This window comes from Parasteatoda tepidariorum, chromosome 4, assembly GCF_982258835.1.
Source record: "Parasteatoda tepidariorum strain Cologne lab strain chromosome 4, Ptep-v5.0, whole genome shotgun sequence".
Classification (NCBI taxonomy): domain Eukaryota; kingdom Metazoa; phylum Arthropoda; class Arachnida; order Araneae; family Theridiidae; genus Parasteatoda; species Parasteatoda tepidariorum.
In genome coordinates this window covers 74,354,547-74,369,158 of record NC_141758.1, presented here as the reverse complement: position 1 = coordinate 74,369,158, position 14,612 = coordinate 74,354,547, and the positions used below count along the sequence as shown (strand labels likewise).

Sequence of the window (14,612 nt, the reverse complement as noted above, 5' to 3'; positions counted from 1 at the left end):
CTTAGTTAACCCTTTAACACAGAATTTTCATTAAATATATTTTTAATATTTTTTCATTATTTTGTATTAGCTTAGGTCAAAATAAATAAAAAACATTATATTTAGCATTTAAAAAATTGTTTGGTTATGAAATACAGCATCGGACACCGTTGTTTCTTTTTGCGCTAAAGGTAAAATTTTCTAAATGTAGCTCACTTCCAAACAATATTTTTTTAAAATTTGCAGTTATTTAAATCTAAAAGAAAATTATTCATCATTAAAATTTCTTTAATTTACAAAATCAATTATTGATAAATTTTTGAGTATGAATGAAAAAAATTTGTTTTCAAACTACTTTCTTTGGATTTTATATTTTGGAGCAAAAATAATTCTGAGAATCTAACATATTTTTTTCAGTTACGTTTAGATGGTTTTTTATAATTAAAAAAATATACCAAAATATATTTTTAATTTAAATTGGAAAGCAAGAATACCGGTGTCCCATCTGTGCCAGAGGGTCATAAACAATAAAATCATTTGGGCTTTTTTTTTTCTAAATTGTGAAATGAAACGAAGCTTAATCAGATACCAACAGCCAAATATTTATTACCCAAGAGATACACTTCCCTTAATATTTCTTTGAAATGGACAGTTGTTAATCGTCAACCATGCTTTCGAAATTACAATAATTCAAAACATAATCAGGCATAAATAAATAATTTTAGGAATACCCGCCAAAAACTTATATTTTATCTTTCGACTGCTTCAGTAGTTATAAAATCCTATCATATCTTTATGACGTATGCAGGACATCAAAAGCGCCATTTTATTTTGTGTTAACAACCCTAAATGCTCAAAAATGCAATAGCAGCCTGAACCATAAAAGAGGGTAATTGCAGGGGTCATAACTTGCGTCCATTAGAAATCATTATTTACTGCAACACCTGTAAGGTTGATATTTTCTTTTTTTTAAAAAAAGCTATGGTACTGAAGTGTGATATGCCTTCAAAAATAATCTTTATGTTCTGTTATATTTCAGAAAACTTTCCCACTTTCTAAGAAGAAAAAAAAATGTTCTTACGTGATTAGAATGTTTGAATGGATTATTCCAAGGAAGTATTGTCTCTGGTAAAAATTTTGTCAAGCACCTGTGATAATTTAGCGTTTATGGTATTGAAGAGAAATGTAATTTGATAATAAACAGGTTATGGAAATTTGCATCAATAATTTTGTGCAATGTCTTGAGAATATTTATTATTATGGCAAATTGGATGAAATTTTTTTTTTTACTGCCAACTTGACTGCAAACTTTTTGGATATCATTACAGCTTCTGTCAAATTTTGAATGAAAATGGCTCTATTACATAGTTTCCAGTAAAGAATTATTACAATTAGTTTTTGGTCCTAAATTATGAATACATAGCCTGCTTTCATCTTTTTCCGATACTATTTAATGAGAGATTTTTTGATAGAATTTTAAATAAATGCAATCGTAAGCCTGCCATAACTTTTTTAAACGTTCACGATAGTAAGTAGAATTTTGCAGTAAAATTTAAATATAACAAACCATTAATAAAAATTTACCGTGTTTTTGAGGTTCATTTGAGGTGCTGCGGTTGATTTGAAGTTTGTTTGAAGTAGACTTTAAAAGCAACTTTAAAAAAATCAGCATCTCAAGGTTTATAATCAAGGTGTATGAATGTGCTTTATTCAAACTTGTTGTTTTGAGGTTGACAGAAATCTACCTTAGAGCAACAAACTTAAGGAGGTTTTTTTCAGAGGTGCACATTTGAATTTTCCATACTTCAAGCAAATGAATCTGAGGTGCATGTAATTTCACCCGATTTTCACTAAAAGCATAGCTGAGCTATATATGAGGTTGATTTTCTGCGATATAAATGAGGTTGAAATTGCGATTTATTGATGAGGTTATATTTAGTGCGAAACATAACCTAATTTTCTACTTCAGGTCTAACACCTGTTAAACTCGAAACAATATTTAAAAAAAAAAAGCCTATTTTTATGAGAAAAAATTACAACGCTGTAAAAAATTCCAAAATTTCGTACTTCTTTTTTTCTAATCACGAGCCGAAAATACGTGATTTATCTTAATATGCGAGTAGTGAAAACCCATGTCAGATGGAAAGTTCTTTTTACGGATGTCAGACTAAACAGAAAGATTACAAGGAAGATCATGTTTATGAAGCACAAACTTCAACACAGTTGAGAGTGGCCGACACCCCCTCAATGAAATAAAGTCATAATAAACGGAAGTCAGTGACAAAAGATCTCTCAAGAAAGTTATATGTTTAGATACAAGAGATCCTTTAATGCCCAAAGTTGAGGTAAAAAAAATTTTTTTTTCCTCATCATAAAACATAATTCTCACCTTACGCCTTCCACGTGCCACGAATGTTTGAAGAGTGTCTTTCAAACACATCTCGATATCGCTTCATAAAACGCCTACAGAGAGTATTTAAAGATGCTTACAGGGATGTCTAGAAATGGACGGTTTTTTAAGAAAGAATAAATCGTTCGAGAATGAGAAACATGGTAAAAATATGTGATTGACGACAGCAGAGAAGACTGTAATTTCCTTATCCTGTGATGGAATAGAGTGATGTTATTACAAACATAGAAAGGTAAAACTAAAATGAATAGACTTCGAATAATAATTTTTAGTTATGTTTTAAAATACGAATAGATAGTTAAACACCAAAATATAATTTAGGTGCTTTGAAATTATATACGCAAATTTATAAGGAACTGAATTTTGCACATTTGCAATTGGGAAACAATTATGCAGCCCTAAATGTTATTAATATTGATCTATTCATTAAACTATTCATTAACTTCTAATTTTAATGTCAAGCATCACTGGGTGAGGTCAGTTTGAGGGTGGAGGAAAATTTCAACCAGCCTGAAAAGAGACCGAGAGTGTGCGGTATCAGTCCTATTTAGACTGTTCTACCGTGAAGTGCTCGACTTCGCAAGCAGGTCGTCGGGCTATCACAACAGGAAAATCATTCCTTCTGCTGATGATTCAAATTATGAAGGCATGTTTTTGGATCATCCTAAAGGACATTTCCCAGGCCGTCACCAATAGTCCATTGGGCAGCCATATTGCTACGTTAATCAACAACAACAAATCTAACTTATTTTTATAGAGATAATGAACATATTTTTAACTCAGATTTTACAACATAACATAATTTTAACTAAAACCTTATCAGCATAGCATAAGTGTAACTAAAAAAGTTTGAAAAGAAGTAATGAAGATGGATAGAATGAACTCAAATAACAAATTAATTAAAAATTAAATAAGGTAAGAAAATAAATAATAAATAAAATAAATAAATACGGAGATAAATGAATAAGTACATTAAGTTAATAAATGAATAACTAAGAAAATAAGTAAATAAATCAGAAAAATAGAATACAGGTATAAGCTAAAAATACTAGATACAAATAATCTCTTATTAATAATGATATATATATATATATATATATATATATATATATATATATATATATATATATATATATATATATATATATATATATATATATATATATATATATATATATATATATATATATATATATATATATATATATATATATATATATATATATATATATATATATATATATATTATTATTACTATTATCTGTCTTATATTTTTTTTTCCTGCTGTGCACCTTTATAAATTTAGGAAAGGGAACAATAAAATTATGTATTGTTTTGTCTAATTTTTTAAGTAAAATGAAATATCACACAAATTTTAGAACACCAATCACGTGCTTAATCAAGGTTAAAGAGCTTCAAAAAATTTACATTTACTGTACTGTTTTTATATGACATGAAACTGTATCAAAGCGAAGGAATATCTTTTTCATTGATAATGCTAATCGTACTAATCATTTTAATAGTTGTTCACGATATCTAACCAACAAGCAGCACTACTACATTACAATCACCGCTTGGTTAATGGCAATGCAGAGTGGAACTTGACACATCCAAACAATGAGGAGAGCAACCACAGAAGAGGAGCAAACATTTCTCAAGCTTTTATACATGACACTCTTACAAAGTTTCCCATTCTATAGTGTATTTTTCCTTTTGTTTGTTTCACAGGTACGTGGGCGGAGTTCCAATGTGAACTTCCAAAAAAAGTAAATATCCAACGTATCGATGATGAGATATATCAACGTCTCGGGATGAGGATGAGGGCACTTTCTCAAACCCACTTGTCGCGTGCACCTGCAAAAGCTAATAAACCATGGAGTACACACTCTTTCTTCAAGGACCCTGCTGCTACTAGATTCCTTGCCTTTTTAAAATGTGGTGGTCTTCGAGGCCTTTAGCACCTGAGTAGCCCGTGGGCGATTTTTTTTTCTTTTCCTTCTGAGTTTCATTTTTTTTAAAAGGATCGTTAGATCAATGATTGGAATGATGGCAAATAGGATTTGAAGATTAAAAAATTACTTACTCCAGGAATAAGAAAAAGATGCTTCAACATTGAGCCATAATATCGAATATGATTAAGCAGAAACAATGATATATTTATTAAATTTAAACTCATTTTTTTTCTTTTTTGCTCATTCAAAAGTTATTCTGCTAAGGACGCTACACCATGTTAAATATAGAAAATTAAATACTATAAAAGAATCACTTTAGGTGTGAGCTGAAATATCGCATGTGATTAAGTGGAAGCGGCGTTAAAACCACAAATAGTATATTTATTAAACCTTAACACATTTTGCGCACTTTTATCATCAATGTGAAATATATTATAATTCAGCTAATGAAGTTGAAGGTTAAAAAAAATAATTTACTCTTAAAAAATTGCTTTAACGTTGAATTATAATATGAGTTATGATTAAATAGAAACAACATTAAAATCTCAAACAGTAACAAAGATGCGTAAGGGGGCTATGAAGTACATCGTCATTAGCAAGATAAAATTATTTTTAACAATATAATTATTTTCAAAGCAAAATGAAACACGTTTTTTTTATTTTTATTTTATTTATTTTTTTCTTAATTTTATTTTATAGTATTATATAAGGGAAAAACCACAAAAAATAGGGGAGATCAAGAAAAAAAATTTTTTTTTTGCTCGTAAACATTATTTCAATCAGATTGGAAACCATCTATTAATAAAGTTTAATGTTGAATTTAAATGTCAGAAAAATGCGCAGCAGTTCTTTATTCAATTAGAGACTTATAAAAAATCGCATCATGGTGATATTCTGAAAAACAGAGCCATCTTGCCTCAGAGGATAGAGCGTTCACCTACCAATGAGATTATGCATGTTCAAGTGCCAGCTTTGGCTGGTTGATACGTGTTCTGCTTCCAGCTCGCACCGACCACAGTGCTGATGTAATATATCCTCAGTGGTAATATATCCTCATGGATTAGAGTTCTCTTACCGTCGGGCTAAGTGTGGGAGCTTTTCGTATTCTTTCTTTCCATGCAACGCAAATACGGGTCTGCTCCCTCAAAAAGTCTTCTACAAGTTTAAAGTTTGCCTCAATGCTTGATCCAAGAGTTCCCTTGTCTTCTGGATTGGTTTATAAATTGCAAGGCTACGGAATTGAACATTGATTGTCGTATACTCAGAATTGGGTGAACTCTTCAGCTCCGGTTATAAACTAAAAATAATAAATATACTGCCCTAAACAAATACTCTGAAATAGAGATATAATCTTTCCAAAACAAACTAAATAATTATATTTCCCTCACTGATCTGAATGCTTACGAGAAAATTGTGAGGAAAAAAAAGTCTTAAGACGAAGGTCACTATGATCTATAAAAATTCCAGTCCGCATTACAAATAAAATAAGAAAAAAAAAAAAAAAAATTAGGAACGCTTTCTTGGAAACAGTCTGCCAGTTTCTCCAATTTCAATAAAAAGCAAAATTAGTATTTCCCTCAATTTGTTGAATGCCATGACTAGTAATAAGCGGCACAGCACTTTAACGTACAACACTTGAGGAAATTGCTACCTGGCCATAAATTTAACTTGCTTTCTCATTTTCTCTCCCATAGGTTAGTTGGCGAAGTGCATTACACAAAAAAATATAATAATAAATCGAGGAAGGGAAGGAAAAAAAAATAGCTGCATACGTCCGTCAAGTCGGGTGGGGCGCGAAATATACCTTTAAAAGTAGAAAAAGCTCCTAAGCGATTGTCTTGACTAGTCCTCACAAGATAAATGAGAGCAAGGAACGCCTCGTCTTTATCTCGGAACCACAGAATTGATGGAGGATAAGGATTTAAAGAAAAAGAATTTATCGCCAAATTGAATGTTTGGCGATATTTTTGCATGGCTTATATTTATTAAAATGTTTTAATACCTGTTTTAGGAGAAAGCTGATAAATGTTCTCTTCAATGGTTTATCAGTAAATTAATAGGAGAGGAGTAATTGAACAAAAAATAAACAGTTGTTTTGTTTGAGTAATTATTTTGTTTCAGGATTGATTACTTGTTTGCTAACTGCTTTACATATTAGGATTAAATTGCCGTGCAATAGAAGAATAATCTTAGAAAATTCAAGCTTGAGATATTTATATATTTCGCATTTTTATAAGCTGAGTTATTTATTGCAATAAAAGAAACATTTATCAGTTTTTTATCTAAATTTTATTTTAGCGTTGATTGCATTGGTAATAAAGAGAAAATAGTTATCTAGCCACTTTTCTCGAAATTTATAATGAAGCTGTCACGCTGTCTTTTCAATTGCTCGACAGAAAAGTGGTTTATGAAATCGATGCGCATCGTTTTAAGAGCAAAAATATTTTAACCTCCAAATTTCCTTTATTTTTCGTACCTTTTCCTCCAAAGAACATTAAAAATATATGTATTTAAATATCGTAAATAAGTGTTCATTAAATAAAAATCAGTCATTTAAGAAAATTATTAATTAATTCAAAGTTACTAAAATAAATGACAGCAAGAAACTACTTAAAAGTATCATGGAAAGTACCACAATATCTATCGCCATATTTGACGCAACATGTTTTCTCAAAGATAATTAAATTAATTTGGGAGGAAGTCAGGCAATGTAGTTTTGATAGCTAAAATAAGTTTATTCGCGAAAAAAGAAGTATTAAATCGTGAATAAATGTAAAATTGCGCTAAAAATTTTGTTTTGAAAAGAATTAAGCATAATTTTTTTCAGTTTATGCTTTTGAACAATGGAATAATAATCTTCTATACCTTCTTTTCCTTTTCATTTGCAGGTTATAGAAAGAGCTGTAATTGTTGGAGAACGAGTGCGAGGAATGAATTAAAATAAAAATTAGTTAGAAGTTAACAAAGTTTAATGTTTAAGGTTAAAGTTTACCACGATTTCAGTTCATTATAATACGAAATAAATAAGGTTAATGCACTACAAATGAAAATAACTATCGAGTATCATTTTATTCATTTTAAATTTTAATCAAAGTAACCAGTTCTGGTCAAAATGCTAATCTATACTATGTTGATGGTGAATGGTACTTTATTAATTTATTCCTATCATAACATTGTAAGCTCAAATTTATGACTATAATAAAATTTAAATAAAATTATTAATAAATGGTTGTTTTGAATTAATTAATTAGACCTGATACTAAGCCAAATAAATATTCAGATAAATTTAATGAGCACGAATTATATCTTATTGGGTTGATAAAAATTCTAAGATTAGCAATTATTTTACATGAGAGAAGAACGAATGAATTCGAAACCTCATCAAATTTTTAGAAGCTCATCGAGAAGAAGAAAAAAAAGGAGGAAATTTATTGGTTTCCTAACAACAAAATGGATATTTTTGGCTTCGTTTTTAGCCGAAAATTGTTAATTTTTCCTAAAAAGTCCGCAAGAAAGAAATTACAAAAAAGGATAGCAGACTGTTCTAAAAGTATAATTGACCAACAAATTATTAAAGTGTCTAATCCAAAGGTATCTTTGATCAAAAAGGGATTGAGGTCTCTGTTCCAAAGATATCTTTGACCAAAAAGGGATTGAAGTATTTGATCCTAAGATATCTTTGACTGAAAAGATATTGAAGTCTCTGATTCAAAGATATATTTGAACTAAAAAGGATTGAAGTCTCTGATCAATGAATACCTTTAAACAAAGGAAATTTTTTTTTAATTTTGTAGCATTATTATGACTATCATAGCATATTATATTTTGATTTGAAAGTATATATAAACTACGGCTTATTAATTTCAATACACCTCTGTTTTATTTCATTAAAAACATGCAAAATGCTATTCTTTAATGCAGTATTCACGTAGTTGTTAACTGTACATTGTTCAGTATTAAGCATTGGCAGTAAAAAAAAGTAAAAAATTATGTTTTTAGTTTATTGTCAAGAAACTAAAATTTTGATAGCTTAAATCACTGCTTCAAATTATGTAAACAGGACATAGGGGAACATGTTAGGGGAATCATTTTGACCAGTGAAAGTGGACCTTCAAAGAGTATCAAGATTGCAAACCCTGGAAATCCAATAAATTAAAAAATATATTTTAAATGTTATTTATTTTTAATAACTACAAAGTATGCTGTTTGTGAGTCATATTGATTCTACTCTAATTTATAAACTGAGTGCAAAAGTTGAGTTTTTAAATTTAAGGCTCAAACTAACCGAAAAAAAATTCTGCTAATTTGAAGGTAAAGCAGAACTAAAAGTTTAATAGAAAAAATAAATGCATATAGAACGCTAAAAATCACTGTTTTTTTGTGTTCTTATCATATTTAATTCCATGAAATTAAATGAAGCAAGATTTATTTAAAAAAAATTATACTTTTAAGTTGAAGTGTTTTTGAAAAAATAGCTCTTGTGCTAAAAGTTATTGGTTTATCATTAATTAAATGTTTGGTATTGTTAGTGAATTTTTTTGATGCTCACACGTAAAAATATTTTTCAGAAATAGCAAAAAAAAATTACACGAATTTCCTATGGTGGCAAGCAACTCACAAAAAAATTAATGTGGAGCCCTAAACATAATATAAAACAAGCCGGAATAACGAATAATAATTGGCGGTTTAATATAATTGAAATTACATTGAATCCAATTTTTTTTTAAAACTAAGCAATAAAATACAATACTCTGAATATATGTGAGGCGCTATCGCTTCTTGAGGGAGTTACATTAATTATGAGAAGATTAAGGCTTCCAGAACTTGATTCAAATTCCAGACAAATAACTTTTAAAACTAAAATAAAGGCAAGAAACAGTAGCCCTGCACTAATGGACAAAACGTTAAAAACACCTACAATTTCCATCACTTGAGAGGAACAATTAGTGATTTTCTTGGAGTGGGCCCTCCTAATCATAATAACATGGCTCGCAGCTCCATTTGATGGGCACCCTCAGTGATCTTACATTCCATGACCTTTTTGTACACCTGCCCTGAAGCCAGAACGGAAACATTTTGTTGCTACCGACAACTTCGCTTTTGGCTCAGATGAAGTTTCTTCTTCAGCCTCCCGCTCATCTTTTTTAAGTATTCTTTCTCTCTTTCTGAGAGCTTTGACCTCTTCTTCTTCTTCATAGTCCGCTTTTACCTCAACTGAAGACTATTGTATTTATATCAAAATATATATGCGCAATTAATCAAAATGACAATAAGAGAGAATATTGAGAACTAAAATATATTAATAATAATTTTTTTTCATAAAAACTTTTTTAATTAATAACTTGATACTTTTTTAATTAATAACTTTGGAGTAACTTGGGTCTCAGAGAACATTATTTCCTTGTTTTAATTTTTTGATTTTCTTTGCGAAATTATTTAACTTTAAAATAGTTTTTTTTAATATTTTTTTTTTAAATCTTATTATCTTAAGGTCTTTCCGCGGAACAATCATAAGCCACATTTTCAATATTTGCATATTTGTATGAAATATCATCAACGACACTTTTGGAGCGTTAAATTTTTGTTGTTGTCTTTGAGAAAAAATTGCATAATAATTTTGTGTTAAAGTTATGTGTTGTTAGTCCTTTTGTTTTTATGAATAAGCTACAGTAACACCCATTTCATTCTTAACAAAAAATGTTTATTAAGAAAGTTAAGCTTAATGTTTAAACAATAATACTCATGAGATATTTAAAATTCTTAAATATTTAGTTCTTTTTTATTTATTTCGACATAAAACTCTTTGAATGATATCTCCTCCCATTAAAAACAAACAAGATTTCAACTGCGTGACATGTTGTGAAATATTTCAGCGAAAAATTCAACACAAGACCCATTTTACCTCCAAAGCTATACTATAGTTGAGATATATTTTTTAAAAAAAATAGTAAGCTACCTGCAGAACACTGCCTAGAAAAATCTAAAAATAAGTTACTCTTCATCTTATAAAAATTTATGATGCTTTTTTATTGACTATTTATCTACATTAGAAAAAAAATTTCAACTGCTCTACAAATAATAATATATATTATAGCGGAAAATAATCGCCTGCATGATAACACTAAGCATTTGACTTTCAACACCATACTGAATGTTTAGATGTTTATTTTTCTTTCAAAAAAAGAGTTGTATGCTATCTGAGGAGCACTGCTTAGAAATCTCTAAACATATATTATTCTTCATCTTATACCACTTTATTAAACTTTTTTTAATGAATATCTCAGTACATTAGAAATAATCTTTCAACTGTTCAACAAATTATGAAATATTACAGCTGAAAATAATCCCCCACATCATAACACTAAGCAGCTTTTTCCTTTCAACTTGCAAAATGTTTGGATGTTTTTTTTTTCTTTAAAAATAATAGTTATGAGCTAACTGAAGAACACTGCTTAGAAATCTCTAAAAATATGCAGTCAAACTCCGCTATAATGAACCTTCAAGGGACCGAAATTTCAGTTCACTGTAACCGGGAGTTCACTATATCCATACTGCCAGCAATTTTAACTAATTTTTCCGAACTGTTCCCTTTTATTACGCATCATTTAAATAAATGATCAATAAAAAGAAATAAAAAAATGATTAAAAAACAATATGTAGTAACAGAAAATGTGCTAACTTTTATTTTTTATTACTCTTCGTCTGGAGTACAAAAAAATTTAGGGATGCCCTTTATTTAGAGTAGGGAAACTGAGATGGAAGATGCAAATAAGAGAAAATGCCTATGGCTGCATTCCACTCAATATATGGTTTTAAAAATCGGTGTATGCATTTTATGAGGAAATTTCGAAATTACCAAAAAATAAAGGAAAAAAAATCAGTCGAAGACAGAAAAAAGTTCACAATATCCAATTTCTTCTCTTCTTTTGGTTCACTATATCAACAAAAAATTACATTATATGTGTATAGCAAGGCACGGGAGCGAACATTTTGTTCACTATATCCAGGAGTTCACTATAAGCTATGTTCACTATAGCGGGGTTTGACTGTATTACTCTTCATCCTACACCACTTTAAGATACTTTTCTTATTGAGTGTCTCCAAACAATAGAAATATATCAACTGCTTGACAAATTATGAAATATTACTGCCGACAAAGTAATCACCCGCATGACAACACAAGGTAGATTAAAAGCCTGTTTTACTTTCATCAAGAAAACCTTAATTAAATCATTTAACGAAATACATTGCTTTGCTACCTAAACAGGCATTAATAAACATGAATGAGGTCATTCTTGGACATTGTTTACAGTGAAGGTAATTTGAATCTTCATGTAAGAAAGATACAGGTGATCTAAATATGTCACAGCAAGTCACGTAGAAAATTAATGCTATCATCGAACATTGAGCAGGAAAAACACAATATAAATGTATTAAAAGTGTGAGCAATTCCGAACGACATTTTGTTGCAACGCCTTGGTTCCGCCTCATCACGAATATGACCTCAAGTTTAGTCGAAAGATATTTGGGATATCAAGTCAATAATGGTACAGAGTAATACAATATTGCAAGGAAAAATATTCTGTTATAAATTAAGAAATATCGGTAATAAATAGGTGGTGCATCTTTTTAATTTGTTTTCTTTTGAAAAGACGTAAAATCGTTAGTATGTGAAATGTTGAAATGGCTAAAAGAGAAAATAACGGCTGAAGTATACAAGAACTTAACCGAAACGTTATCCCGGTAAAAAAAAATTGTAGATGGAACGACTTTCCGGTTTTAAATGGAAGAACAATAAAATTAAATTTTAATACCATGATAAACTCACTGAGAAGAAAAAAAAGTATGGTCAAAACTACCAGACTACAGTAAAATTTTTCTACCACTATGGGAACGCGAAAAAGCTCGATAATTTTTACCGATGCCCTTTAGTAATGATTTTAGCAAAATTAACTATAAAATATGGTTTTATAATATGTGATAAAATTTGGTAAATGCATAATTTCGTAATTTTATCATGATACCTTAGAACATGGCATAAAAACCATTTATTCGGTTAAATTTACTTTTAAGTTTTGTAATTTTTACTAAATTTGTGATAATAAGAATTATAATTTTAAAAAACAAAATTTCTGGTAATGAACCATATGAACGAAAAAATTACCAAAAGAATTGTTTAAATACCGTTTATTGCGGTTTTATTAACCAGGATTTTTTTTCCAACAAATAGGTCATTACTATATAGTGCGGTTAATGTTACCAATTTTTTTCCCCCGTGCGCTAATAAATGGTTAACTAGTGTTTTCCAATTATGGAAGATTTGCTGTTTCAATTTTTTTTTCTAAAAGCAACAATGGAAAAAAATATGATTCAAAAAAGAATAAACTATCGATAATTTGAATAATTAAATGAATTTTTTTTCAATTTCACTACTCATAATTGCACATAATTCAAAAAAAAAAAAAAAAAAAAAACTATTTTTGTTTAAACATATTAATAAGTAAATCATCAAAAATGAAGAAACAATAATGATAAGTTTTAACATTCAGCGTTTAAAATATTAATAAATTGTACAATGCATAGTTAACTGTAAATGTGTACCGTTTAAAACAGAGTTACGACTAAAATGTTTTTCCCCCAGCTTTTTTTTTTTTTTTTTACGCGTTTCGACAAGATATTATATTTCAACTAATTTTCCTGCGCTGAAATATAATATATAAGTTTGGACGCATACTCTAAATTTTATAGGACTCAAATACTTTCTCTCTTAGTTGACTGATCAAAGTGGTCACCCTCCCACTCACTGACCGCAGCCGGGGACGCTTGACTTCGGTGGTCTGTTAGGAACCAAGTTTTTTGATCAGCTCACTGTGAGACTTCAATACAAGGAGGATAGTTCCAGATATTAGAATCAAGACATTAAAATTGGAGATTCCAAAAATGCGTATAATTGTTGATGTGTAGAAATCACAGAGCGCCGTGTAGTCTCGATGATTTATTAAATTATGTATTTGCTTTGTGTTATTAAGAAAGAAAAAAATACTTTTCAAGAAAGAATTATAGAATACAGACAAATAAACAAAATGAACAAATTTAAAGGCCAATTAAATCTATAGAATAATTAAATTGCGATTTATTTTTTTTTACGAAAGAATGCGTAAGAACTTTATGATGTAGAGTTTTCCGTTTTGAAAGCACTGCTGTTATTGATAATTACACAAAGAACAGTAATAAACTTAATGGTACAGGTGATGATTATATGGGGAGAAACAGCCCATAGTAAAAAAACGATAATTCCCCAGTTAAAAAAAATTGCGTTAGAGGAAAGAAATCAAATAGAATATTTAGTGAAGAATTTGAATTGATTTTACTTAAGAAACTGACTGACGGAATTGACGGAAATACGCCATGGATTCCATGGAGTGATTGACTACAAATGGCATTATGTAATGTTTTGACCATACATCAAACAAACATAAATAAACTTATTTTTAAAAAAATATTGACAATTTTTTATTACTATACCTATTTTTTATTACTTTTATTACTATACTCTATTACTATTATTAATTAATTATATTTTTGAAGTACTTACATCCATTAGAAACTAAACTTTGGTCTTCATGGATGGCATCCAGTAACAGGGTAAATGTTTTCTAAAAATATAAAATGAAACATATTTAAAACATCATTTAAAAAACAAAAAATGAGAAATGCAAAATTACAAAAACATTTCATTTTAAATTTATTTCAACTTTTATTTAGGTACAAACTTATTACAGTATACAATGAATTGTTATTTACTTTACAGTTTCATTATTTTTTATAAATTTAATATGGCCTGTAAAATTTCCAGAGCCTTTAGGCTGGTGCAAACATATCAAATTGATCGGTAATAATGTGAATTTTAACGAGTACTAAAATGTGTTTAAGTTTTTACGGCATAATGCGCATACTGTACAGGGTATCCCAGGATTATTAGGACAAACTTTATGGGGAGGTAGAAGACGTCACAAGAATAGATTTGCATAGCAACCCACGACTGGAAATGTCTCTTCGCCGCTAGGTGGTGTTGTTAAAAAGATGGATGGGGCGTGGTCGATGAGTTTCTTGGCCATCACGCTCTCCTGACTTAAGGAGTATGTTTTTTTTCGGGGGGGGGGGCTGCATTGTAAAGTGCTGTGCACACAAAACCTGAGGATTCCGAAACAGATCTGGTTGCACAAGAATCGTCTGCTTTGCTCTAGATATCCAACAAAATACAGGTGTAT

General features: G+C 29.4%; 1 protein-coding gene across 2 annotated transcripts in view; it reads right to left on the bottom strand.

Moving 5' to 3' along the window:
- The window catches only part of LOC107457180 (protein jagged-1b), a 126,581-nt gene that overhangs the window by 34,074 nt on the left and 77,895 nt on the right, over positions 1 to 14,612 (bottom strand). For both annotated transcript variants that reach the window (XM_016075281.4, XM_043040208.2), the window contains exon 2: positions 13,937 to 13,997. In XM_016075281.4, coding sequence (XP_015930767.1) covers positions 13,937 to 13,997 — 61 coding nt within the window. The remainder of the gene's footprint in view (positions 1 to 13,936; positions 13,998 to 14,612) is intronic.